Below are 27760 nucleotides of genomic sequence, written 5' to 3'. Positions count from 1 at the left end.
AGTAGCAGTGCTTTCTGATTAACCTGAACTTTTTAAACTGTCTTTTTTATGGTATAAGCCGATAAAACTAGTAGACGGGTCACTTGATGGTAAGCAACCGCCGCCCATGGACACTTGAAACACCAAAAGCGTTACAAGTGCGTTACCGACTTTTTGGGGGTTAGGAATTTAATGGTTGTTGGGGAATCGGGGATTGGGAAAATTAGGAAGTGATAGGGGTAATTAGGTCTACGGTAATTAATCTCAAACTTACCTGCCAAACGTGGAGATTATGACAAACCCGTTAATGTAGAGAGTTGGTAGGTTTCGAACCCGCACTCTCATGCATGGAAAGCGCTCGGTTTTCTGCTCTCAAACCTCCGGGCAACCGCGACAAGCCAAACGCACACGCTTGAACTCACACAAACAAAATCACAACTACAACTCAAAAATAAAAACAAACATTTTTCCATTCGTGTTTATGGCGGCGACATTGTATTTCACGGCTGGCAACACTTCAGTTGTGGCGGGAAACATTGCTCAAATGTCAAAGACAGCTGTTAGCAGTCGCAATGGCGGACTGTGATGAAATCGAGCGACATTCATTGACTAGCCGTGTAGAAACATCACGCTAACATGCTTATATAGGGACAATATTTTTGCCTGCCTCGTTGGTCGAGTGGTCGCAAGTGCGACTGCCGAACAAGGGGTCTCGGGTTCGAGTTGCCGGGCAAAGTATTACTGGGTATTTTTTGAAAATTTCTCAGTAGTAGCACGGAGTCTGGAATTGTGTCCAGTACTTATATGGCAATAGGCTCACCCCCTATTACATGGGACTTACAACATGAATTGTGAAAAGAGGGTGTAAAAGTCAAGTCAAAATTATTTATTTTAAAATAGACCAGGAAGGCACTTTTGAACGTCAAAGCAAATATTACAATATTAATAACGTCTGTCTGTCAGTCAGTCCTCTAGTGAAGCTATTTGCTCGAACCAAAGTGTAGATTCCTATGGAGAAGAACGAGCAAGAAACTCCATGTTCATTGTGTAATTGCATTCCGTAACCTGGGTATCTTCAAGCCCCGAGTGAATAGGTTGCTTATGGGCAGACGTGCTCCATCGTAGGCCGCATCATCACTTACCGTCAGGTGAGATAGCGGCCAAACGTCGACCCATCAAATACCTATTTTTAAAAATACCTACAATACAGTAGAAAATCCTAGTACGGGGCAACGTTTAAAAAAATATATAAAATTAATATCTTTTTTGCAAACAAATCACAGACTAGAAGCACGCAGCACCCAGCGCCCAGCGCGACCCATTAGAATTCCCCACACATTACTCTTTAATACCCGCCCCACCGGGCAACAATAAAAATATGCTCCAAAACTCACAAATTACCAAACAGAATGGCCACAAAAGGCAGGTGCCGTCATCAAAATATAATAATTAAAATGAATCGCATTTTTCCTTTCAGAAAAATGTAAAAGTTTGTCCTTACGCAGGGACGTAACTAGGTAACCTCAACTAGGGCCCTGGAGCAAGATGGGGCCCAGTAGGGCTGATGCCTGATTCGGAGCTGCGGACTACCTAGCGGGTTTACCGGGGCGTACCGACTCGGAAGGCAGGATTAGGGGTGGTTTTTAGTCAGTAAGAGTCTCCCAGTGTCCCATGAGGGTAGGCAGAGACAATGGAACGCCAATTGCTACGAATCTTACACTTCTTTCGCTTCATCGACAGTCATCAGTCTTTTCATGCATGCTCGTCGGTAGGATAGTGCATTAGTTTTAAATATTTCTCTTCACATTGTAATACTATGATCACCAGGTATTTCAGCGAAATCAAATGAATTAAGTTTATTTTGCCTTTATTCTTGAAAATGGGTATGTACCTATACCACATTTCCTTACAGTTTGACAGGGTTTACACTTAAAATCTCTGCTAAAGCATGAATTTGAGGGCCCCTGAGCTAGAGGGCCCCGGGGCCCTGCCCCACCCGGCCCCTGACTAGCCGCGCCACTGTCCGTACGTACGTGGAAATAATTTAAATGGCCGGCTATTAGTCTCTGGTCGCGTTTTGCCGCCAAACAAGAGAAGTTTCGTAATCTGTGGCCGCTGAGCTGTCATCTGCGGGACCGAGAATGTTTTGGAACTTTTTTTTTGTTTGTTTGATCATTTGATGCGATTTTACATTTTTACGGCTTGTGTTTTGATTTTTTGGGAGCGGTTTGATAAATCTAACATCATTTATCCATTGGTGGATGGTGGATGATCCAATATTAAACGTTTTATTTAATATTGTGTATTATTTTCTACTTCATTGATCAAGTGGTCGGAAACAAGTGCGACTACCGTGCAAAGGGTCTCGATCCAAATTCGATCAAAGTGAAATTTTTTTTTTGGTTTTGTTGTCACATGTAATGTTCTTCACTCTTTTTTTGTCAAACTTTACAGATTATCACATCAACTGTCTATTTAAGTGGATTTGTTATAATCTCCACGTTTGGTACGCGATTGGAGTTTAAAAACGTCGAGGTTTATCAGAAGTAACAAGTCTACAAGAAGTGGACTTTTACTATACCCGATAAGCAGACGTTTCCTTTTTATATAAAACAACTTCTGCCGCCGGTAAACGAGCAGACGGATTACTAGATGAGAAGCAATCGCCGTTGCCCATGGACACCCGAAACACCAGAGGCGTTACAAATGCATTACCGACCTTTTGGGGGTTAGGAATTTAAGAGTTGTTGGGGAATCGGGGATTAGAAAGATTGGGAAGGGGGGTAATTGGGCCTCCAGTAACTTCACTGACAAAACGCAAGCGTTGTTTCACGTCGGTTTTCTACTCGGCCGTGGTATCACTCCGGTCGAGCCGAAGCATGGCTCTCCCACACAAGTGCCAATAAATGTAAATATTCTACTCTACAACAACCCGAATAAGCTAATTATTATGTTATCGGCTTACTCACGTATTTGTTTGACGAGGAACTCGACTAGTTTCAAGCCATGCTAGTGGCTATAACATAATAATTAATTTAGTATGTCTCACGAAAGTTACAATAAAACCCGAATATACCATTACAAACCAACACCCCGCCAGCCGCTGGTCTGTACGTAACGCAATGAGTAATGCGCGCGAGATGGCGCAACAAATGACGTGTGATGAGATAATCCGCGCACCGAGTTGTGGCGCGTTATGAGTTATGGCGGTAGCTGTAGCTGTAGCTGTATGTACACTGGAGTAGTACTGGAGTCTGCAGTTACAATATACGGGGTGACTGGTGAGATACCTTCAATACTTATGGAGAGTACCCGGTACTCGATTCTCGTTAACTTTACTTAATTTTTTATCGAAATACCTCTAAAAATAAGTGAAATTTGGATAGGTCTCGATGTAGGTAGGCAACAGCTGTACAGTGTAGGTACCTATGTATTCTGTGTTGATAGCGCGTGTCCAAGTATTCCGCAGTTAAATAAATAAATAAATACTGGACTCTCGGTGTACTGTGTACGAAGTTAAATATTTCATTTTTTGTTATTTTATTTCATGATATATGTTCGCATACTATCACGTCCTCAAATATTGAAGGTATCTCACCAGTCACCCAGTATAGCTGCTTGTAAGCTTTTACTGGTAATGGTAGAATTTCAGCTTTTTAAAAAAGTCTGCGACAATTTCAGGCAACGATAATTTTAGGCTTCCCAAACCTGAATGAACAAGGTGATACGATATACGATACGACGGTGGTAATACGATGATAATTCATTATGTTTTTGCTTGATCTTGAAACCAGATTTAAATTTTGTTTGATTTTATTTAACTTTTAGATATAACGGTTGGAAATCAATTGCAATTTTTTGACGACGAAATTCGTCGAATGACTTTTCCTGCCTTCGGAGAGGCGAGAGGGAGTGTTAGACTCTTACTGACTAAAAATCAAAACGTTCCTACTTCTAACCTTCGAGCCGAAGCCTCTGTAAACCCGCTAGGTAATCCGTAGCTCCGGAATAGATATACATATCTGTACTACCATGAACATAACGAATACAGGATTACTAACTATACAATTTCACATCAAGTAAGCTTACATCACACTAGGTACTACTTAGCTAGGTGCCCCACACCTGCTAAACGGGCCACTAATCCACCACCTTACCTGCCGGCCCCAGGTGTGGTGTCCAGCACGAAGCTCCTACTATTAATCATAGGGCAACACAACAACTATACAAACCAGTATAACCTGACCTTCGAGTGGGTGAAAGGGTCATAGAAGTCGAGGCCAAGATACACTGGTGTATCTAATAAAACCAGTATAACTTGACCGTCGGATGTGTGAAAGGGTCATAGGACGCGAGGTCCTGATACACTGGTTATGTGTAGGTTGATGTGTTTGCCGTGTACAGCGTGATGGATGGGTAGCTGCTTAGGTACGTGTATTAATTACTATCCTTCTTATTTTGGGGTTAGGTCCATTAAGTGGGATGAAGAGTGAATTATTCTTGTTTTTTTTGTAATTAAATGTTGTGTAAGGAGTATTTTTTTTTTAATTAAGACGTTGCCCCCGCTCTAGGATTTTTTCCTGTGTCGTGAGTGCGTTTACAAACATACACATGACACCCAGACCCGAAATAATAATTTGTGGATCACTTAAAGAGTTTGCTCAATGCGGAAATCGAACCCTCTACACGTTTCGCGGCAGCTGGTTGTCCAGCCACCGCACCAACAGTATACTTTTATTTTTTATTACCAAAACTGAAGAGTTCGTTTGTTTCTATCATCACTTAAGAATTCACATTCACAAGCGAAGTCACGGGCATCAGCTAATCACTACATAGTATAAAATAAAGTCGCTTTCTCTGTCCCTATGTCCCTTTGTACAAGTTGGTGATTCAAGAGAAAGGTTTATATGTATAATACATGCGTAATATATCACCATTGCACCCATGCGAAGCTGGGGCGGGTCGCTAGTATATAATACAAATAAGTTTTGCGGAAACCAAAAATACTCATAATAAAAGGGGATAGATACATGTCATCATTTTTCATCCCATTATACGTTATCAGTAATGTAGTTGAATGCATCCGGTGGACCCACAAACTGTTGTCACCCTTTGCTGTAATAAAACAAGGGTTGATAATGTAATGGAGCTTATTAGCTATGTTTTTCAGTTACCTATCTGATAAAGTACTATACAACTTCTAAGATAATAAAAAAAGTAAAGTATTTTTATCTCGTTTAGGTACCCACACGTTTAAGACAAACTACGTCACGTCTTTTGTCGGTTAGCGGGGCTCTAGCTCAAAGCAGGAGTAGGAACGGGGTGGTTTTTAGTCAGTAAGAGTCTGACACTCCCTCTCGCCTCATCCAAAGCGGGAAAAGTCATTTGATGATTTCTACCCTCAAACAAAAAAAGGGACTTGAATAACTGTTTTGGATCCGCAACGAAATATATCAGAAGATATTATTAAAGGAGAAGAAAAAGAAACATAGTTACTTGTAACTCTTTAGATATTGCGACCACCAAGAGCGACCCATCACTTATCTACCATCGACACCATTCTGCCATTTACCCATTAAAAAACCCACTTTATATCCAGCCACACATTATTATATCCCCGTTTCCACATTTACCTATTCGCATCCAAACCCGAAACACCACATCATGCAGCCCAGCATCCTGAATGAATGAATAAAAACATAATAAACGAACAAAATGGCGGTGTTTGGTCGCCTCGCTGTATTCCATTAGTGAGCGCGCGACGCCGCAGAATGGCCGCTGGTAAATGAGCTGTGAACTTGATAAGTGCAGGGTGCTGTTACAGTGGGGAGCGGCGCGAGTTAGTTGTGATAACATAATGATTAGACAATTGTTAGCTTATTAATAATTCTGTTAGAAGTCAAGACTTCTGACTTCTTCTTCTGCCCATGACGTGGTGGCCCGGAGGTTTAAAACGTCTGCTTTTCATGCATGAGAGCGCGGGTTTGAAGCATGCAAGTACCAAATGTGACTTTTTCCGAGTTATACGAAGATTAATCAGTAGTGTGTGATAAACGCTGAGCGGAAACATCGTGGGGAAACCTTTTTTTGGGGGGCAAAATCATCCAAATACTTAGAGTTAGACTCTTACTGACTTAAAACCACCCCGTTCCTTCTCCTGCTTTGAGCCGGAGCCCCGGTAACCTGTTACATTGTCCGCAGCTCCGGAATCGTGAGCAAAACCTTTTTTTTTTTTTTTGAGGGGCGAAAATCATCCAATGACTTCTCCCACCTTGGACGAGGCGAGAGGGAGTGTCAGACTCTTACTGACTAAAACCAACGTGAGAAAACCTGGACTTATAATTTCTAATTATAAATTTGAAATCGCCAACCCGCATTAAGCAAGCATGGTGATTAATGCTCAAACCTTCTCCGTGTGAGAAGAGGCCTTTGGTCAACAGTGGCCACTTATAGGCTGATGATGTGATGTTTTCTCATCTTATTAAGAAGAGTCATAGCCCAAGCTGTAACCTATCACTGAATCTAAACTAGGCTCTACCGCTCCCGCTCCCGCTCCCGCTCCCGCTACCTCCCACCACTGCACCCGAGCCGTCACCAAACGGAGATGATCCGCAGCACGCGTCACTTGCTGCGAGGTTAAACGGTCCGAACCTGCTGATACAAAGATATATAAGGATATAAAGATATAATGGTGTAATGGTGATGCCGCGGTTAAATACCGCTTCATTAAAATCACTGCGCAGTGGACGCATCGAGGGGGGATCGGTGATGTTTATTGTGATAGGATTATTGTAGCAGTATTTGTTGGAAATTACCGTGATAAATGAAAAATACTGTGGATATTTCAGCAGATTTAATTATTCTTCAAGCGATCATAGAAAATCTCACACGAGAGACACGAGAGCGAACAAAAGAAGAGAACCGGCTGTCAAAGATGACAGTAGACTTTTTCTTCATAGTGACCAGTGATACTTTATAATAAACTAGCAAACCCGGCGAACTCCGTTTCGCCACCATGATCTTTTTTCCCAAATTTTCTTTGCTATAAACCTCACGGAGCCCGAGACCTTACCAACGAATGCTAAACCGTGGAAATCGGTTCGTGTGTTCTGGAGTTATAGCGTCAGGAAGGAAAACCCGACTTATTTTTATATTATAGATTTAGGTTGTGTTTACAAACCAGAAACAATATTTCCAACAGTATTTTGGTGGATGATGTTTATTATAGAAGATAGGTACCTACATTCACCTAGCTGCACTGACAGACAGACTGACGGACAATTCAATTTGACGTTTCAAAAGTGCCAAATTTAGGATTAATTGAAATAAATGCTTTGACTTTGACTTTCAAGCGGTGTCACCCGCTCTGCTCGGCTTCTATTGATTAAAGCGTGATATTTTATAGCCTTTCTCAATATATAGACTACCCAAAACAAAAACAATTATTCAAATCGGACTAGTAGCACCCGAGATTAGCGCGTTCAAACAAACTTTATTTTCTGCCTCACACAGCAAAACCGTTGAATGAGGTGTCGTCTAAAAGAAAAGAGCATACTCCTTTTTAAAAAAGGCCGGCAACGCACCTGTTACTCCTCTGGTGTTGCGGGTGTCCATGGGCGGCGCTGATCGCTTACCATCAGGTGACTCGTTTGCTCGTTTGCCCTATTCCATTAAAAAAGCAGAGTGCTCTCTGATGAACCTGAGCCTATTAAATTGCAATCTCAAAACTATCTGCCAAGCGTGGAGATTATGATAAAATCTCTTATATAGGCTCCAGAAGGAAGGTCCTGCAGTAAGCTATCACATGTTATTGATACTTATCCTACTGGGAATTGAATCCACTACCACTGTACAGTCGAACACACAAAATCATCAAGTAAAACAAAGTAGGTATCAAAATAAAAACAACAAAACTACAGTAAGGCCCATATTCCCTCACAACAAAAACACAAACCAAACCAAAAAGACTCTGCAGCTAGCTACTTCGGACAAAGAATAATGAACTTTAAGAGCACATTCAACAATGCACAGTTGCCAAAAGACACTTTGTCTTTAGGCTGGCTTTTAATTAGCTAACAGCTTCGTGGCAGCATTTCATGCTATACCTTAAAGCCAAACTGAATTTCAACTCTAATACCTAAGTCATAAAGACCAATATCGATTGAAGGGTTTTGTTAGTCATGGGTATGTTGATGTGCTTGCGATTGTACCTAGATTATGGTACCTAATTAGGTAAGTAGGAACACAAAATGGAGTGCTAATGCTAATTACAGTTGGTTTACTTTATTTTGTACTAGTTTTGGCTTGCGGCTTTGATCGTAATACGAAATAACGTAATGCAACGTCACGCCTTTTATCCCCGAAGGTGTAGACAGAGGTGCACATTACTTCAAAGAGCCATCAGACCACCACAGATGGCCGGCCCAGTACCGGAGCTGATACCTGATCCGGAGCTGCGGACAACGTAAAAGGTTACCGACTGCTCCGGCTCAAAGCAGGACGCTTGAACGGGGTGGTTCGTTGTAGTCAGTAAGAGTCTGACACTCCCTCACGCCTAACCCAAGGCGGCAGAAGTCATTGGACTGATTTACCCCTCTCAAAAAAAAAAGAGGTGCTCGATTACCACACGTAATGCCACTGTACAATGTACAAACACTTTTCACTATTTGTATTATAAGTCCCATGTAATAGGAGGTGAGCCTATTGTCATATACTGGACACAATTCCAGACTCCGTGCTACTACTGAGAAATGTTTGGGAAATCCGAAAAAAGCCCAGTAATACTTTGCCCGACCCGGGAATCGGACCTGAGACCCCTTGTACGGCAGTCGCAATTGCGACAACTCGACCAATGAGGCATAATACGAAATATGTTAAACTTCTAGGATAAAGTTGCATAAATATGTTAACGAAATATGTTAAACTTCTAGTGATAAACTTCTAGGATAAAGTGCGTGTTTATCTCTAAGATAGGGCAAAGTAAAATTGTGTTTTAAATCATCAGAAACTGAGAAATGATATGCCCGCTGATCTGTGTATGACAAAATCGCAATAGACTCGCTAAGCTAGATATACTTATTTAATTAGATTTTGATGCAGTTTTTATCATAGTATGTATTTAAAAAATAAGAGAAAGTTTTAGTTTCATCATCATCATCAGCCGAGAGACGTCCACTGCTGACCAAAGGCCTCCCCCTTAGTCCTCCACGTAGACCAGACCTCCCAATAGGTGGACCGACGACATCGTCAGAGTGGCGGGGATGCAGGTGGCGGCTTGTCGTTCTGACATAGAGGACTAGGTATATTACCTGACTTAAAAAATGAAGGTCGTAAAGAAAACTGATGGCTTCACCTTTTGAAAAAATAACATGTATTATTATTAACTAAAATTAATATTTTTTTTTTATTTTATTCATCAATTTTAAATCTCTATTAAACCTACTACACACAACGCACTTACTAAACGCAACATCAGTTTGACAACTTTGACATTTCATAAACAGCTGACTTCGGTAACCTAAAAATCCTGCTCAAAGCGAAATATAAACAATAAAAAATCTGCAAATATATAACAGAATGCGATACTTATCCAAGTTGTTTCAGCCTGTCATCACTATACCAAAGAATGCTAAGATTAAAAACACAGAAATTACATGTAAAAGTCAAAAGGTAAGTTATTATACGTAACTTTTATTTGGTCGAACTTTTTTACATGTTTTGAAAGATATTATGAACAGTTTTAATGCTTAATTAGCATATATAGATAATTGTTATTGTGTTTTATGTTATTAAGTGTGTTAAACATATGAATATTCACGTTATAAGACGATTATTACATCCAATCTAGCTACTACTTTGAAATTATTTAAGCTCTAGATATTTGTGTTTTCAAACTTGCTTTTGCATCATTTTAGCAACATCACGGTACCTATATCTAACAGAAATACTCACCTAACCTTTTCACTGAACATCTCTTCACTAAAATCATAATAACTCTAACCTAAAATATAATAAATTAACTAAAAATCACGGTTTACTCACGTATGTACATTAAAACACGGCGACGTCGCGCAGCCTACTCAGTAGGCTCATGCGCACCCTACTTATGATGAAGAGTCCCTCTATTACTCGAAACAGATAGTAGTTTTCTCCATTAATGTATGTGAGTAAACCATTGTTTTTAGTTAATTTAGTACCACTATAATAATTATTATAAAATACTAGCAGTTACCCGCGACTTCGTCCGCATACAATAATTACTTGTGGCAGAATTTGGGCTTATGAATTATATGAATTTTCTTTGCTATAAACATGAGAGACTGAGACCTTTCCAACGAATGCAATACTGTGGAAATTGGTTCATGTATTCTGAAGTTATAGTGTCAGGAAGGAAAACCCGACTTATTTTTATATAATAGATAAAATATAAAAACAATCTCATAATCCATTCCAGCTACTCCTAGAATGCGGCCTCATCCGTCCGACAGGGCCCGGCCTCTTCACCATCCTCCCACTAGCTCGGAGATCACTGGACAAGCTAGAGAACCTCATCAGATCATGTATAGAAGCTGCCGGTGGTCAGAGGATGGCCGTACCATCCCTCACTTCTGCCACTCTATGGGACAAGACTGGCAGGTTGCAGGAGATCGGTCCCGAGCTGATTAAGATGGAAGATAGACATGGGAAGAAGTATTTGTTGGCACCGGTTTGTTTTATTTGTTATTTGAGTAATTATTTAGTAGTCATTCCAAATGGCATTTGGCTTTATATATTTTTTAAATAGTCACAAGTTATAACGATAGTCTTTTGGCTTTCAACAAACTCACTCATAGTCTGACAACTGAAAAATCTTTTGAACACTGTTGAGGATTTTGCTTCATGATGAAATGTAACACCCAATTTTTCCAGTTTTGTTTTTAAATTTTAATTATTGAATGTTACAGTGTCACTTACGTTGTACCAGTTATGTTGCGATTGATATAGAAGGCCTATTTATAACGCTAAGCAGATTATATTGCAATAACTGAGAAATATTGATGACAATGAATCCTCAGAAATTCTATTGACTTGGAGTGGATTAAAATAGTGCATTTTAGTTACTTAGCTTCTATTATATACAAACTATGAGTTTTCATCCTTTTATTTGTCTTAATAGACACAATTAAACAGAATGAGAACCAATCTAACCCATAAAATTATATCTTATATCAACTTTCTTGTATTCCAGACACATGAAGAAGCGATAGCAGACTTATTAGCAGATGTGGGGCCACTGTCATATAAACAACTACCACTGTTACTCTACCAGGTATATTAAAATCAAATCATTTATATATAGTAACTAGACACCACTGACAAACGGTGAAGGAAAACATCGTGAGGAAACCTGGGCTTATAATTTCTAATTATAAGTTTGAAATCGCCACGCATTGAGCAAGCGTGGTGATTAATGCTCAAACCTTCTCCGTGTGAGAAGAGGCCTTTGGTCAGCAGTAGACACTTATAGGCTGATGATGTATGATGGTCAATCTTCAATCTTCAGATTGGCAACAAATACCGCGACGAAGCTCGCCCCAAGCACGGGTTACTGCGCGCACGAGAGTTCTCCATGTTGGACGCGTACGGCGTGCACGAACACGAGCAGTGCGCACGAGAAGTGTACAGTGCAGTCACTGATGCATACTATACGCTGTTTCAAACGTTGGATTTGCCTGTGCATAGAGGTAAAAATTTACGCATTAATCTGATTTTCATACTGATTAAATGTATTTTCTTTTTATATGACGGATCACCTGATGGTAAGCAATCGCCGCCGTCCATGGACACCCACAACAATGTCAAAATCAAAATCAAAGCATTTATTTTAAATTAACCCTTAATTAGGCTCTTTTGAAATGTCAAATTGAATTTTCCATCAATCTGTCCGTCAGTGAAGCTAGATGCTCGTTCCAAAGTGTAGATTCCTATGAAGACTGTTATAGTATTAGACACTACAATGTATGTACTTATTAAAACACTGAAAGAGGAGTTACAAGTGCGTTGCCGGCGACTAGAGAGATTGGGATTGTAACGGCGCATTCCAATAAACTACGGATCGGTAGATGTGCCTACGAGCCGTAGAATTTTGACACATTTTGTATGGAGCTTATGTCAAAATTCTACGGCTCGTAAGCAAATTTACCGATCGGTAGTTTATTGGAACGCGCCGTAAATGATCCAAATAATAAAATAATACATAATATAGCTTATAGCTTTATATATTATAGTTGTAACTTAAGACCCCCATTTAAAACCATCTTCTCCCCCTTCAGTGGAAGCCCCCTCAGGCGACATGGGTGGTCCCCTATCACACGAGTGGCAACTCCCGGCCCCCGCCGGGGAGGACAGCGTGTATGTGTGCAATACTTGCGCACGCGCAGCCTTACAGGAGGGACCGTGTCCCAAGTGCGGGGGGGAAACTAAGGAGGTTCAGAGTATTGAGGTAAGTGGTTATTGGATGATATACAATACAATACACACAGTATGGAGATCACTCATATGATTTAAATGAAACTACAAGTAGTACTCGTCCACAGAAGTATAATACAACTCAATATGTGAATGAAAATTTTCAAACAAAATAAGTAATATAAATAATAATAAAAATTTATTCAAAAATAATGTTTACAAAAAATGTTTAAAATTTGTCCAACAGAAACAAGGTTTCCTATTACAATAATGATACAGTTATAGTGCTAAAATATACTAGAACTAAAATATTAATAACAGTATAAAACAGTAATTTGGAAATGCATTATTTGATAGTGGACCGCCCGATCTAGGTTTAAAAAAAATATAAATGAATCAAGTATTAAATTCTGTGTGAACAGCTCCATGTACCTTGACCACAGAAGAGCTGTAATGTTGTAGGTTGTATAGGAATGTTACGGACATGCGGCGCGGCTGTTATAATGCCGTATTTGTAAAGAGTGTTCAAATTAGCTCAAAGAGAATAATGCACTTTTTTACTTACCTACTGGGCCTATTTCGCTCATTTTTCGTATATCGTCAGCTAAGATGATAACAAATATGTGGTTTAAATTTAAATTAAGTCATAAGAGGTGTTACGGTATGCACATACCTATAAATATCGCGGCGCGAATTCCGCTTTGATTATGAATTAGAATCAATGCACGATTTGGTCCCCTGGACCGTCATAGCGCGTCCACACAATGGGCTCAACTACGCCCCCTTCAGTGATCTAACCGAACTATTGACTCAAGGATATTATGACGTTATCGTCTTTAATGGGGGAGTACTGTAGGACGCCGTGGCTAGAGGGGGGCTGATATGCTGCATAAGATGTGCATGCAAGAACATGTGTTATACATACAGAAAGCATCGTTTGTGGAAACTATCGTTTTCTTTTTCTTCTCTTCTAATAACATATTCTGATTTGTTTCGTTGCGGGATCCAAGACAGTCATTCATGTCCCTGGGACGTTGGACTTCAGTGTTCCGGTGTTTTCATGGTTGTATCTACTGTAGATCCTGGTGCACAGGAGTTGCAGCGGTATGGGAGGTTGTGGCGGGCTTGTCCCAATAAAGATACTGTATGTATGTAGTGTATGTACAATTACGGATTGGAAAAAAAGAATCAGAGAAATTGTAAACATGTATTTGTTAAAAGAGTAACGAATGGAGTTTCTTGTTCTCTCAAAGAGAATAATGCAAAGTCAAAGTCAAAATTATTTATTTCAATTAGACCAGGAAGGCACTTTTAAACGTCAAAGCAAATATAATAACGTCTAATAATATTAATAACGTCTGTCTGTCGGTCAGTCCTCTAGTTGCTCTATTTGCTCGTTCCAAAGTGTAGATTCCTATGGAGAAGAACGAGCAAGAAACTCCATAGGTTACTCTTTTCCAATCAGATTCACAATACAATTCATGGTTACATTGGCTATTTGGCTTACCTACTTCGCATTATTATAGCATGTAATATGTTATTATATGGTTGCTATCTCCCCTGCAGGTGGGTCACACGTTCCTACTCGGCAGTAAGTACAGCGCGGCGCTGTCGGCGCACTGCACGCCATCTAGCGGCCCGCCCGCGCCGCTCTACATGTCCTGCTACGGGATTGGTATTACTAGGTATGTATCTATGTAGCGTATGTATTTTTTTAAGTTGGGAAAATCATCCAATGACTTCTTCCGCCTTGGGCGAGGCGAGAGGGAGTGTCAGACTCTTACTGACTAAAAACCACCCCGTTCCTAATCCTGCTTTTCAAGCCGGAGCCCCGGTAAACCCGCTAGGTAGTCCGCAGCTCCGGATCGGGCATCAGCCTTACTGGGCTCTATCTGTGACTTCTTACTGTCTTACTTATAATATTATAAACGCGAATGTTTGTTTTGGATCGGAATGAAATTTAGAACAGTCTCGATAGTCGCATTAAAACTGATATCACTACATAGTATAAAACAAAGTCGATATTTTTGTCTGTTTGTCTGTACGCTTAAATCTTTAAAATTACGCAACGGATTTTTAATGCGGTTTTTTTAATAGATAGAGTGATTCAAGAGGAAGGTTTATATGTATAGTACATGCATAATATATCACCATTGCACCCGTGCGAAGGTGGGGCGGGTCGCTAGTAATTAATAAATTGAATGTATGAACATTTCCAGACTACTATCGGCGAGTATAGAAGCGTTGTCGAGCGACAAGTGCCTGCGTTGGCCGGACACCATCGCGCCGTACAGTGTCTGCATCATCGGGCCCAAGGTAAACACAACCTTATTCAATTGTAATACAGTACAAAATTCTATGAAAATACTATTTATTTTATGTGTCTGTGTCGCTTTAAAGAAAATCAAGGTTTTTAAGGTATAAGCCGGTAAACGAGCAGACGGATAACCTGATGGTAAGCAATCGCCGCTGCCTATGGACACTTGAAACACCATTAGGCGTTACAAGTGACGTTGCCGGCTTTTTGGGGGTTAGGAGTAACAAGGATTGTTGGCGAATCGGAGAGTTGGGAAGATTGGGAAGGGGGCTAATTAGGCCTCCGGTAACCTCACTCTCACAACGCAAGCGTTGTTTCACGTCGGTGTACTGTGAAGCCGTGGTATCACTCCGGTCGAGCCGGCCCAGCAGTGGCGAAGCATGGCTCTCCCAGCTTCCATACTTAGAAATAATTATGGATTACACAATTCTAGTTTGATTTCACTTTTTTTTTTAAGGTGGGAAAATCATCCAATGACTTCTCCCGCCTTGGGCGAGGCGAGAGGGAGTGTCAGACTCTTACTGACTAAATACCACCCCGTTCCTACTCTTGCTTTTCGAGCCGGAGCCCCGGTAACCCGCTAGGTAGTCCGCAGCTCCGGATCAGTTTGATTTCACTTAGAAAACCTTGTCACCTTTACAGGAAGGTTCCCGAGAGTGGCAGACGCACGGTATCGGCGCCATATCGCAGCTGTACCAGACACTGGAGCCGGCCCGACCTGGTGACGTCATTGTAGATGACAGACACCAGCTCACTATTGGGAAACGACTCATGATGGCGGACAGGTATACAGACTTATTACATACATGTTACTCATGTTATAAATGCGAAAGTTTGTGTGTGTGCTTGTTACTCATTGACGTCAAAACTAGGGCTTCCAATCTCGATATACCGAGATCTCGGTATTGCGGGATCCCGCGTCCTTTTCCACTCCCGCGTGATGCGGGATTACGGGTGCGGGATCCGCGAGATTTGCGGGACTGAAAAAAGCGTGCATGCGACCTCTCGCGAGCGCGATCGCGCTAATACACTTGAGTCCATTATAAAAAAAGAAATGACTGTCTATGAATCTGGGGGGTCAATGGGAAAATTTCTTACATTTACATATAAAGCCTTAAAAGGAATACCGCCGACAAGTGTGGAAGCCGCAAGGGCATTTTCTACTGCTGGCTATATTGCTTCTAAAATACGCAGCAGTTTGGCAGATGACAGTTTAGATATGTTGTGTTTCCTTCGCAAACATTTTCAATTACTTACCTAAAAGCTTTAGAGCTAGATTATGGTCTACAATAATGCATAGGCTACTTTTTATCCTACAGAAACGTGGGTAAAGCCACGGGCAGTCCTATCTGTTACTCCAAACCATAGTCTATCGTTATTTCAAATTCCATCCAGATCTCTTCAGCCGTTTTGATGTAATTGAGTAACAAACACAAACACACAAACTCTCGTATTTATCACCTTCTATCTCCGAAGCGGTAGGCAGAGGTGCACATTATGTCACTGTACAATATACACCCACTTTTCACAATTTGTGTTATAAGTCCCATGTAATAGGGGGTGAGCCTATTGCCATATACAGGACACAATTCCAGACTCCGTGCTACTACTGAGAAATTTTCGAAAAACCGAAAAAAGCCCAGTAATTCTTTGACCGAATCGGGAATCAAACCGGAGACCTCTTGCCCAGTAGTCGTGTTTATACCCTAGCAAAAAGAAATAACATTTTCCTAGTATTCTTTCGACGACCGACGAGTTTAAACGGCTCTCCTGTACATTTCTTTTTTTTTATGAAACACGCCGGTAATCAAGCAGACGTATTACCTGATGGTAAGCAATCGTCGCCGCCCATGGACACTTGAAACACCAGAGGCGTTACAAGTGCGTTGCCGGCTTTTTGGGAGTTAGGAATTTAAGGGTTGTTGTTCGGGAATCGGGATGGGGAAGATTGGGAAGGGGGGAATTGGGCCTCCGGTAACCTCACTCACACAACGAAACATAACGCAAGCGTTGTTTCACGTCGGTTTTCTGCTCGGCCGTGGTATCACTCCGGTCGAGCCGACCCAGCAGTGCCGAAGCATGACTCTCCCACACTTGTCTCTTGATAATACCTGTTTTTTTATCCCCCCAGAATGGGCTACCCCTACATAGTGGTGATAGGCAAGGCGGCCCTGTCCGACCCGGCGCGGTACGAGGTGTATCGAAGCTGCGCCGCCACCGCCAGCGTGCAGCTACTCACAGCCACTGAGCTACTGGGGCTACTCACTCATACACACACGCAGAGAATTCAAATAAATAATGTGGCTTAAGAAATGTGTTTGTTTTATTATTTTAAAATGCTTTTATCAGGTCGACGTGTAACGAACTGTTATAAAATCTAAGTGTGGGAGAGCCATGCTTGGGCCCTGCTGGGCCGGCTCGACCGAAGTCCCAGTCCAGTCCGGTAACCTCACGTTATGTGGATGAGGTTACCGGAGGCCCAATTCTCCCCTTCCCAATTTTCCCAATCCCCAATTCCCCATCAACCCTTAAATTCCTAACCCCAAAAGGCCGGCAACGCACTTGTGATGCCTCTGGTGTTCCAAGTGTCTATGGGCGCCGGCGATTGCTTACCATCAGGTGACAATACGTCTGCTCGTTTAAAAAAAAAAGAATCTGAATGACACACACTTGTAATTGTTGTATCGTCGGGAAACTTGGTAGTTGTGTGTAGATTGGATGACAATACACTGTTATGGGGCCGTCGAGCTGGTCTGATGGTGGAATTGGAAGGTCGCTGATGGAACCTTTAGCTACTATATAGTAAAAACACTAACAATTAAATAAATGGTTAGTTTCTATTCCCTATAAATGCTCACGCAACACAACACTCACGACACGTAACAAGACACCACTCCACGGAGCATCTTCAGGAGTTTTCGACTCGGCGGCTCCCGCAGCTCGAAACTCGAATCCAAGCTGCTATTGCTACTGAAAATACATCTACAAGCGGAATTAAAACTAAAAATCTAATGTATTGTTAGTGTGGCATGGATTTCCGCAAAGTAACGCCTGATTCTATTCCATATACTAGAAGATCATCAAGACATCTAGTTGGGGCTCGTTAGATAGGTTCATTTCTCCTGATGACGAGAACATAGTCTGAATAATAGCGTGTTTTTAGTTTTCTAACTTCTTGCTCCAAGTTCATCCGTCCATGACTTCAACGGCCATGACAGTCCACTGCACTGCTAGACTACCGGCCTCATTTACATAATAGGCCCAATTTCTCCTCTTCATTCCCAAAACCCAACTCCTACAATTCTTAAACCTTAAAAGATCACCAGTGGACTTGTAACTCCTTTAGTGTTGTTCACAAGCGGCGGTGATTGCTTACCATCAGGTGATTCGTCTGCTCGTTTACCGACTTATAAGTACCATAAAAGAGGAGTTTCTCATAATCTTCTCGCTTGACAAACAGGTTGGAGATCGTATGACACCCACATGAAGTGTAACGGTGGTAGTTAACAAAAATTTCTACTTTGCCGACAAAATACAACCGTAATATTACATAGATCATTACAATGCATAAAATCATAGCAGTCTTGAATAACTTATTCATAAAAACAACGGCTTTTTTATGAAAATTCGTTTTATTTAAGAAACCCCCGTTATGTTATTGTACTACCTTCTACTGACAGTTATATAGTTGTCGGTGAGAGTTACCGCTATCTGTGTTTACTTTATTTCTATTTATTTTTGTAATTATTATTGAAGTAGCCACGGGTTTAGCGATTAGATCGAGGTTAAGCTACCGTATTTGAAACGCCATCTGAATTTTTAATCCGATTTGTTTATTATCAAGTTCTACAGATAAATCCTAAATGTTGTGTTCTTTTAAAAAAACATTACAAAACGACGAAAACATTATAAAAACATAGTTTCACAGCTTAGCTATTACATCTTCGTATCATAACTACATAGCACATCTCTGATGGAAAAGAACTCTAAATCCACAAACCTAGACAGTTTTTTAATGCAAAGTTCTTAATACCCAATCATCGTTTACGATACGATGCAAACTCAATATGTCATTACTATGCTACTGCGATGTTTCAATTGATTTATTTCGTCATCACATGCGTGGGTCACAATCGATTAAATTGATGAATATATTATATTGTGTATACATGATTAAATTAAATCGATTATATATAATATACCTGCATCAACCGTAGATACATAAACTCATGATTTTAAGGACGTAATAGACTTATAAAGGATTTTTATGGTATAAGCCGGTAAACGAGCAGACGGATCACCTGGTAAACAATCGCCGCCGCCCATGGACACTTGAAACACCAGAGGCGTTACAAGTGTGTTACCGGGGTAAAGAATTTAAGGGTTGTTTTACGCGTTGCCGGCCTTTTGGGGATATGGAATTTAAGGGTTGTTAGGGGAATCGGGGATTAGGGTGATTGGGAAGGAGCCCAATTACCCAATTGGGCCCCGGTAACCTCAATCACACAAGGAAACATAACGAAAGTGTTGTTTCACGACAGTTTTCTGCTCGGCCGTGGTATCACTCCGGTCCAGCCGGCCCAGCAGTGCCGAAGCATGGCTTAATCTTTGGTAAGAGCGGTCTAGTCGGCGGCTCGAACTCGCTTGTCCTCCCTAAAAGTGTGCAAGTGAGACGTATTCATTCAATAGCATATGAAAATATTTTTCTCCGCGGGACAAAAAACGACAAGCGTTATACATTGAATATGCCGCGAGTCCCGCTAATTATAATGACACTCCCGCTTTGGGTGAGACGAGAGGGAGTGTCAGACTCTTACTAAACCAGCCCGTTCCTACTCCTGCTTTTAGTCGGAGCCGCGATGACCTGTAGGTAGGCTACTCCGGTTCTCGAATGCGAAGTATCGTTTAATCTTCGGCCGTAGAAAAAGTATGTATGTTAGGTCCCTATCAACAGCCTATAAGTGTCCACTGCTGACCAAAGGTCTCTTCTCACACGGAGAAGGTTTGAGCATTAATCACCACGCTTGCTCTTAGAAATTATAAGCCCAGGTTTCCTTCACCGTTTATCAGTGGTATCTAAAGCCGGGTCCAGACGAGTGTAACGTGTAATGTAATCCACCGTGTAATGTAACACGAATTCTTCAGCGCGAGTGTTACATGTAATGCTTGTACTACCGTCCACACGTAGAATTCGTGTTACATTACACGGTGGATTACATTACACGTTACACTCGTCTGGACCCGGCTTAAATAATCTTAGAAAGTACATATAACTCGGATAAAGTCACATTGGTACTTGCCGTTGGTAGGTATCGAACCCTCATGCATGAGGAAAGGGCGACATTTTTTTATTTTTAACCTTTTTTTTTAATCCTTACCCTGCATTAGGATTCCTGTGTCGTGGGTGCGTTTACAAACATACATGTTCACATACACATGACACCCAGACCCGAAAGAACAATTTGTGGATCACACAAAGAGTTGTTCTGTGCGGGAATCGAACCCGCAACACGTTGCACGGCAGCCACCGCGCCAACTGTGCAGATTTAAACCTCCGGGCCACAACAACAACCATAAATAACTCTTGTCATATTTTCGCCCGAATCGAACCTAAAATCCCTCAGGTACACTGCAGTACCTCGACCAACGAGCCGGTCCTGCAATTAACACAAAGTAAAAAACAATTTGCTAACAACAATCTCTGTAATTGTTGCATATAATCCTGCCAAGTTAGGAAGGCGAGTGAACAATGAGACGTTGGTAAAACGATGGTATTCGTAATTTGGTCGGGTTGTACTTGTTGAGAGTATAAGGAAAGTTGCAGACGAACGACTTTTTGCTGTAAGAACCTGCTTGTACGATGTAAGTTAGGGCTTGTCTATAGTTTGTTTGTTTAATTGACGTATAATTTGGAGTATTTTCCATAAGAAGTGTGTCAATCGACTGCATGGTTGGTGCGGTGGCTGGACAGCCGGCTGCCGCGCAGCGTGTGGCGAGTTCAATTCCCATACGGAGCAACCCTTTGTGTGATCCATAAGAGTGGGGCAACGTTTAAAATATCTTCAGTAGCAACTATGTCAGATATTGCGTAACAAATCTTGTGATAAAGAAAGGAAAATTGTAAGTTGTTCCTCGAAAGACAACCGAGAAGTGCTCATATGTCACTTTAGGGCAGTTAAGTTTTGAATCTCGTGTAAATATAGGTAGGACCATTGCCTATATTACACCAGGCACACTTTTTGATATGGACATTACTGATTATCAACAAAAATACCTATGTCCCAATTACCCGAGATCTTTCTTGGCTGTCGCACTTGCAACCAGTCATCCAAGGACTAACAATATTTTTTATATAATAACTATCGTGAGACATATTAAATTAACTAAAAATCACAGTTTACTCACGTACATTAATGGAGAAAAGCTTTACTAGTTTGAAGTCACAGAGGGACTCTTCATCATGAGCAGTGTGCACAGACACGACGACGACGCGACGGCTTAAAGCTGAAAGTAACGTCACTGTTAAGCCGTCGTCTGCTTTAAGTTAATCGTATTTTTTTAGTTGACTGAATCAAAAATCTTAATCCACAGTCTTCAGCTTAATATCGTATTTAGATTTTTATTTTTATTTTTGAGTCTCTATTACAAATCAAGACCTTACATTACAATCAATTTGACCGTAGATACTAACAAATAATATACTTCACAATATTTATTAGACTCACGACACAATCGCAGCGACAAATCGTCAGTCTACAAACAGCCTTACATTAAAGAGAGGGGATACAAGACCAGTCGCAGTTTTTTTCTCCGCTCGGTCGCCAGTCGTTGCCCGCGATCATACAGTGCGCGCGTCCAAACCGTTGTTTTAAATTCATTTCAAGGTTACAAGATATTTAACAAAAGGTAAGTTTTTTTTATTTTGCAACACCATTGTAATTCTGTTTTTTTTTTAATGGCTTTTAATTGGTAATTGAATTGTGTATAGAGATTCTCTGATTGTGTGTGTTTTTTTTTTCTTTTATATTTTTTTTGTTGATTCGATTTTGCTTCGGGTATGTACGTACGGTACTTATATGCTTTGTTTTTTTGGGGTTTGAGGGGGGAAAATCAATTTTAAATGCTGAACTTTGTTAAGACTTATAAGCTTTGTTTTTTTTTTTTTTTTTGAGGGGGAAAATTAATTAAATTTCTGAACTTTGTTAAGTAAAATATATAGGTAATGTGTGGTTATATTTCTTACGTATGACTTAAAGGGGCTGGCATATTCTATGAATAAAAGCCCTTAAAATAAAAGATTTTTAAAAAAATAAATAAAGTGGGGGCAAATCATCCAATACCTTCTCCCGCCTTGAGCGAGAGGGAGTGTCAGACTCTTACTGACTAAAAACCACCCCGTTCCTACTCCTGCTTTTCGAGCCGGAGCCCCGGTAAATTCACTTGGTATTCCGCAGCTCCGAATGAATACCTATATCCTGGATTTAGAATTTGATGTTTTTTTTTTTGTTTTACGTATCTTGGCCTGATAATTACGTAAATAATTATTCAATAAATATATATTTTTTTTTAATAAAATAAAGAATGAACGTTGTCCCACACTAGGATTTTTACCTGCGTCGTGGGTGCGTTTACAAACATACAAGTTCACATACACATGACACCCAGACCCGGAACAACAATTTGTGGATCACACAGAGAGTTGCAAATATCGCGAATTTTTTTTTCTGATTGAAATCAAAATAAAATTATACTATTTTGGTTCATTATCCAATGACTTAGGCTGGCTAGAACACAAAGAACTTAAAGGAGCAGATGATTTCACTGAAAATGGACATGTTGGTTCCAATAATCTCTCTTGAGACCTGGAGGTCTACTCTAATTCAACGAAAAACAAAGTTTCGTCTGAAACTTCGCAGATTTCATATTACGGTCTATTTATTGCGAACTTTTGTGAACAAAAATTAACTAATGAACTGATGATGAATATTTATTCATCAAAACCTATTTAGTTTTTGATTTGAAATTTAAAATTTTCCGTTTCCGTTATTTCAAGTAATTCTATTAGTAAATCAATAAAACCTACGGCCGAAGATTAAACGAAACTTCGGATTCGAGAACCGGAGTAGCCCTGCTGATCTCTCTTGATGATGCGTATGATTCTCAATGGACTGAATTAGAGTAGATATTCTTTTTTTAATTGCAATAGCGACGATTTAATTATTCTATTGTTAATAATTTTTATTTCACTTTAGTATAATAACTCTCAGCAATATAGTTTTTTCTTTATACAATAACAATCCAACACACGTTAACTTACATAAGATACTTACATAAAAAAAAAATCTCACGTGAGTTTGGGGGAAGGGGGAGGGGGATAAAAGGAAATCTCACGACATCTCGCCAAGGGGGGAGGGAGGGACAGAAAATTAAAAAAAAAAACCTCACGTAATTTATGGATGCCTAATTGCCCCCTAAGCAAGCCCCCTTTTAAGTATGGGAGAACCATGCTTCGGCACTGCTGGGCCGGCTCGACCGGAGTGATACCACGGCCTCACCGAAAACCGACGTGAAACAACTCTTACGTTATGTGAGTGAGGTTACCGGAGGCCAAATTCCCCCTTCCCAATCCCCGATTCCCCAACAACCCTTAAATTCCTAACCCCCAAAAGGCCGGCAACTTGTAACGCCTCTGGTGTTTCAAGTGTCCATGGGCAGCGGCGATTGCTTACCATCAGGTGATACGTCTGCTCGTGTTCCATAAAAAAAAGCAATCGGCGTCAACACTACAGGAGTTACAAATACATTACCTGTGTATTACCATGCGAGACCTAACTTTTCCGCAAACTTTCTAGCACAACGTGATCGAAACAAAATTGCTAGACTGCTTAAGCCATTAACGGACGTCTGGGATGAGCTTCTAATTGAATGGCAGTGCAGATGGGAATTTTCTACCAAGGGCCGTCACCTTTACCAGTTCTTTCCATCCGTGCATGAGCGACTGGAGAGGACATGGTTGGAGGTGGATCACTGTGTTGCCCAGTTTCTTACTGGCCATGGCAACTTTAAAAGCAAATTGTTCTCATTTAAACTCGTTGATTCACCATGGTGCCAATGTTCGACAGCGGAGTTGCAACATGAGCAATCCGCCCATCACATACTCTGGGAGTGTGGTCTCTGGCAATCTGAGCGTAACACTATGTTAGATAATTTAATTGTTTCATCAGGTGTAGTCTATTATACGGTATTTTGACTCAAGTCTCATCGCCTCTTATTAATAACTGGTCGAAAACTGGGGTCGTACTGTATATAATTTTATATATGCATTTTAAGTGTGGGCTCGCCATGCTTCGGCACTGCTGGGCCGGCTCGACCGGAGTGATACCACGGCCGAGCAGTACACCGACGTGAAACAACGCTTGCGTTGTGTTTCGTTATGTGTGTCAAACTTACCATACCTGAATCCCCTATATGATATTAAATTCCTAAAAAGCCGGCAACGTACTTGTAACGCCTCTGGTGTTTCGGGTGTTTCAAGTGGTGGCGATTGCTTACCATCAGGTGATCCGTCAGCTCGTCTACCGCCTTGTACCATAAAAAAAATGCCTATCCCTTTGGGGGATTCTAAAAGCATAACGCAGTGTTATATGACTAGTGAACGAGGAAAAAATACTTATCAATTATTAGTTTTTTAATTTATGATGTGCTATGTTGCTATGCTACGAAGATGTAAATAGCAAACCTTGGAAACTATGTGACCATTTCCACTGATACTAAGCTATGTAGCTGTATGAGGAAGATGCGTAGCTCGAGTATGCGATGTATCGATAGTAGGGAAGCCATCCATAGCACGTATATTTCCATATAAAATACATAGCTTAGCTGAGCCAACGTTTCCACCAGTTCTAAGCTATGTGCACCAATGAATATAATTGGCGGAAGTCAAACGCATCCACAGCAACGTAGCATAGCACATATACATATAAAGCATATAGGTATACATTTTTTTTTTGAGGGGGCTGTGAACATCATCCAATGGCTTCTCTCGCCTTAGGTGAGACGAGAGGGAGTGTCAGACTCTTACTGACTAAAAATCACCCCGTTCCTACTCCTGCTTTTCGAACCGGAGCTCCGGTAAACCGGCTAGGTAGTCCGCAACTTATACATAGGTCCTTACAGACTCCTAGCATCTTGATTCTAGACCATTAGCCATTTAGTAATTACTTAGTACCTAGACCTCCTGACATATGACCTGTACCTAATTGCGAGCTAACCTGAGATGAGCAGATCTGTAATCATGTCACGTCGTTATCGTTTGAGGGGTAGGCAAAGACCATTTAATTTAATGTTACAACATCACTATCAAGTATCAACAGTTCGTGTATTTTATTCTGCCCTTGATGCCTCATAGAAAATTTACCTAATCTCCCGTAAATCGCTGTATTGTATTTTAAAGGTAAGCGTCCACAGGCCCGCATCGTACGCATTCCATATGACGCCATCAGTACGCATCGCATGTAGGCATTGCCGATGATGCGGTCCGTACGATGCGGATCAGTGGACGCAGTTGTATGAGTTTCTATACAAGACAAACTAAGATCCGTTGCGTGCGATGCGTACGATGCGGGCCTGTGGACGCGTACCCTAAACTAGCTGTTGCCCGCGACTTCGTCCGCGTAAAATATTATAATGACTTCTGTCAGAATTTGAGTACCTATTTGATTGCTTTCTAAAATAAAAGTAGCCTAAGTTACTCCTTAGTACTTTAGCTGCATGCCAATAATTGTCCCATCAAAGTCGGTTCTGCCGTTTCAGAATTAACCATTTCAAACAGACAGACAAACAAAATAAAAATATGTAATTTAGGTGTATGTATCGTATGTATATTCATATGCAAACAGACACACCAATTTTATTTATTAATCTAGATCTAAACTATTCATTAGTATAAATCTAGTCTAGATTACCTACTAAAATTCAATGCTGTGTCCGACACTGGAATCGAATGAGACCTCCTTACGACCGACTTAATAACCAGCTTTTAGAAAGCAAACCAAAAACTTTAAATTCATTATTTTAAATTCTGGTTTCGTCCACATCCTATCACTATAGGAATCGCGGTCACTATAACAAATGTTGGCACACAAAATACTTGTATTTATATACCATGTATCGTCACACCTTTTATCCCAGAAGGGGTAGGCAGAGGTGCACATTACGGCACGTAATGCCGCTATACAATGTACACCTACTTTTCACCATTTGTATTTTAACTCCCATGTAATAAGGGGTGAGCCTATTGCCATATACTGGGCACAATTACAGACTCCGTGCTACTACTGAGAAATTTTCGAAATACCGAAAAAAGCCCAGTAATTCTTTTAACGAGCCCGGCAGTCGCACTTGCAACCACTCGACCAATGAGGTATTTATATACCGTATGATAAAAAATCATAATACGACTTAATTTAAACCACATATTTGTTATCATCTTGGCTGACAATATACAAAAAGTAATCGAAATAGGTTAAGCCAATGCACTTGCATTTATCTCTTTGAGCTAATTTGAACACTCTTTACAAATACGGCATTATAACAGCCGCGCCGCATGTCCGTAACATTCCTAGACAACCTACAACATTACAGCTCTTCTGTGGTCAAGGAACATGGAGCTGTTCATACAGAATTTAATACTTGATTAATTTTATTATTTTGTTTGAAAATTTTCGTTGAAATATTTAGTTGTATTATGCTTCTGTGGACGAGTACTTACTACTTGTAGTTTCATTTAAATCATATGAGTGATCTCCATACTGTATATATGTATGTATATTAACTGTTATGTTACAAAACTGTTATATATGTATAATAACTATTAATTGTTATCTCCATTGGTGTTGTTATATTAATCTGGGTTACTGAGGTCACTGGAAAATTAATTGACCCCTATTTTTATTGGCATGTGTATAAAGTAAAATAATAATAAAGCTTATAGCATATATATATAGCATATAGCGACCAGATTGGCGATATATTAAAGAAGGGCCAAATTAAAAGTACCCTTAACCGACGAGCATGCATGAAAAGACTGATGACTGTTGATGAAGCGAAAGAGGTGTGTAAGATTCGTAGCAATTGGCGTTCCATTGTCTCTGCCTACCACCATGGGAGACAGGCGTGAGGTTATGTATGTATGTATGTAATAATAAAGCTGGCATGTCTGCCAATCACAATCACGCTTGAGTAGAAAATCTATAATAGGGATGATGACGGGGTATGAAAATTAAAAATCTATTTAGTCCGTCAGTTAGGTAATGAAACAATATTAATTTATTTAATATTTGGTCGTATAAGATAACAATACTTAGATAAAATGAATCAATGTTTAGTAGAGGGAGCAAATACGTCATTTCTACGTATAAAATGTACCTAGAAGTGACGATATTTCAAATCGATATATCTTCGAAAGTATTTGTTTCCGTAAGAAAATAAAAAATACGTGTGTAATGTTTTAAAATAATCTACAAGACGGACATTGAAATAAAATATTATATTTTTTTTACTAAATTGTTTTAAAACATCTTAGATTACGCGTTGTAACCAAAATAATTCCTTTTTAAACACTACCATTATAACTAGACCTGTCTATTCTACTAGTCTCTTTTATACCATAGGTCTTACTAGCCTGGTTAGTTTCCGAGATATGATCACAAACACAATGTCATTCACCTTAAACAGATAACCGTAATGACCCTTACATCAATAATTACCCTCTGTCTGACCCGGGAATTGAACTCAACACTGCACGGGATAGCTGCAACTATTTGAGTAGCAATTTTCCTGTCAGACGATAAAATTGATTTTGTCTGACTCGGGATTTGAACTGGTGACCTCAGGTCATGATGACGGGGAGATTTAATGATCATCTTCCTATGGAAGGGTGGATAGAGAGCTTCATCATCATCAGCCTATAAGTGTCCACTGCTGACCAAAGCCCTCTTCTCACACGGAGAAGGTTTG

General features: G+C 40.4%; 2 protein-coding genes across 2 annotated transcripts in view; both read left to right on the top strand.

The window, feature by feature from the left end:
* Positions 1-9478: 9478 nt before the first annotated feature.
* Positions 9479-17056, top strand: LOC118278845 (probable proline--tRNA ligase, mitochondrial). The gene is made up of 9 exons (XM_050703662.1): positions 9479-9648; positions 10433-10684; positions 11207-11287; positions 11522-11702; positions 12291-12460; positions 13993-14111; positions 14646-14742; positions 15386-15528; positions 16875-17056. Exons 1-9 carry the CDS (start codon positions 9556-9558, stop codon positions 17050-17052), a joined length of 1314 nt encoding a protein of 437 aa, XP_050559619.1. The 5' UTR covers positions 9479-9555; the 3' UTR covers positions 17053-17056.
* A 4458-nt stretch (positions 17057-21514) lies between these two features.
* The window catches only part of LOC118278869 (GILT-like protein 1), a 32259-nt gene continuing 26013 nt past the window's right edge, over positions 21515-27760 (top strand). The window contains exon 1 of the mRNA XM_050703778.1: positions 21515-21649. The gene's annotated coding sequence lies outside the window, so the exon portion shown is untranslated. The remainder of the gene's footprint in view (positions 21650-27760) is intronic.

This window comes from Spodoptera frugiperda, chromosome 24 (genome assembly GCF_023101765.2).
Source record: "Spodoptera frugiperda isolate SF20-4 chromosome 24, AGI-APGP_CSIRO_Sfru_2.0, whole genome shotgun sequence".
In the NCBI taxonomy this organism is placed as follows: domain Eukaryota; kingdom Metazoa; phylum Arthropoda; class Insecta; order Lepidoptera; family Noctuidae; genus Spodoptera; species Spodoptera frugiperda.
The sequence above is the reverse complement of the archived record's forward strand: the minus strand, read 5'-3'. Positions and strand labels throughout refer to the sequence as shown.

Bases quoted from the DNA above. Each gene is read 5' to 3' on its own strand.
- LOC118278845 (XM_050703662.1), top strand. From the start codon at position 9,556: ATGCGATACTTATCCAAGTTGTTTCAGCCTGTCATCACTATACCAAAG. The intron at 11,288-11,521 runs GTATATTAAAAT...TTCAATCTTCAG, and splicing joins TACCACTGTTACTCTACCAG to ATTGGCAACAAATACCGCGA. The intron at 15,529-16,874 runs GTATACAGACTT...TTATCCCCCCAG, and splicing joins CGACTCATGATGGCGGACAG to AATGGGCTACCCCTACATAG.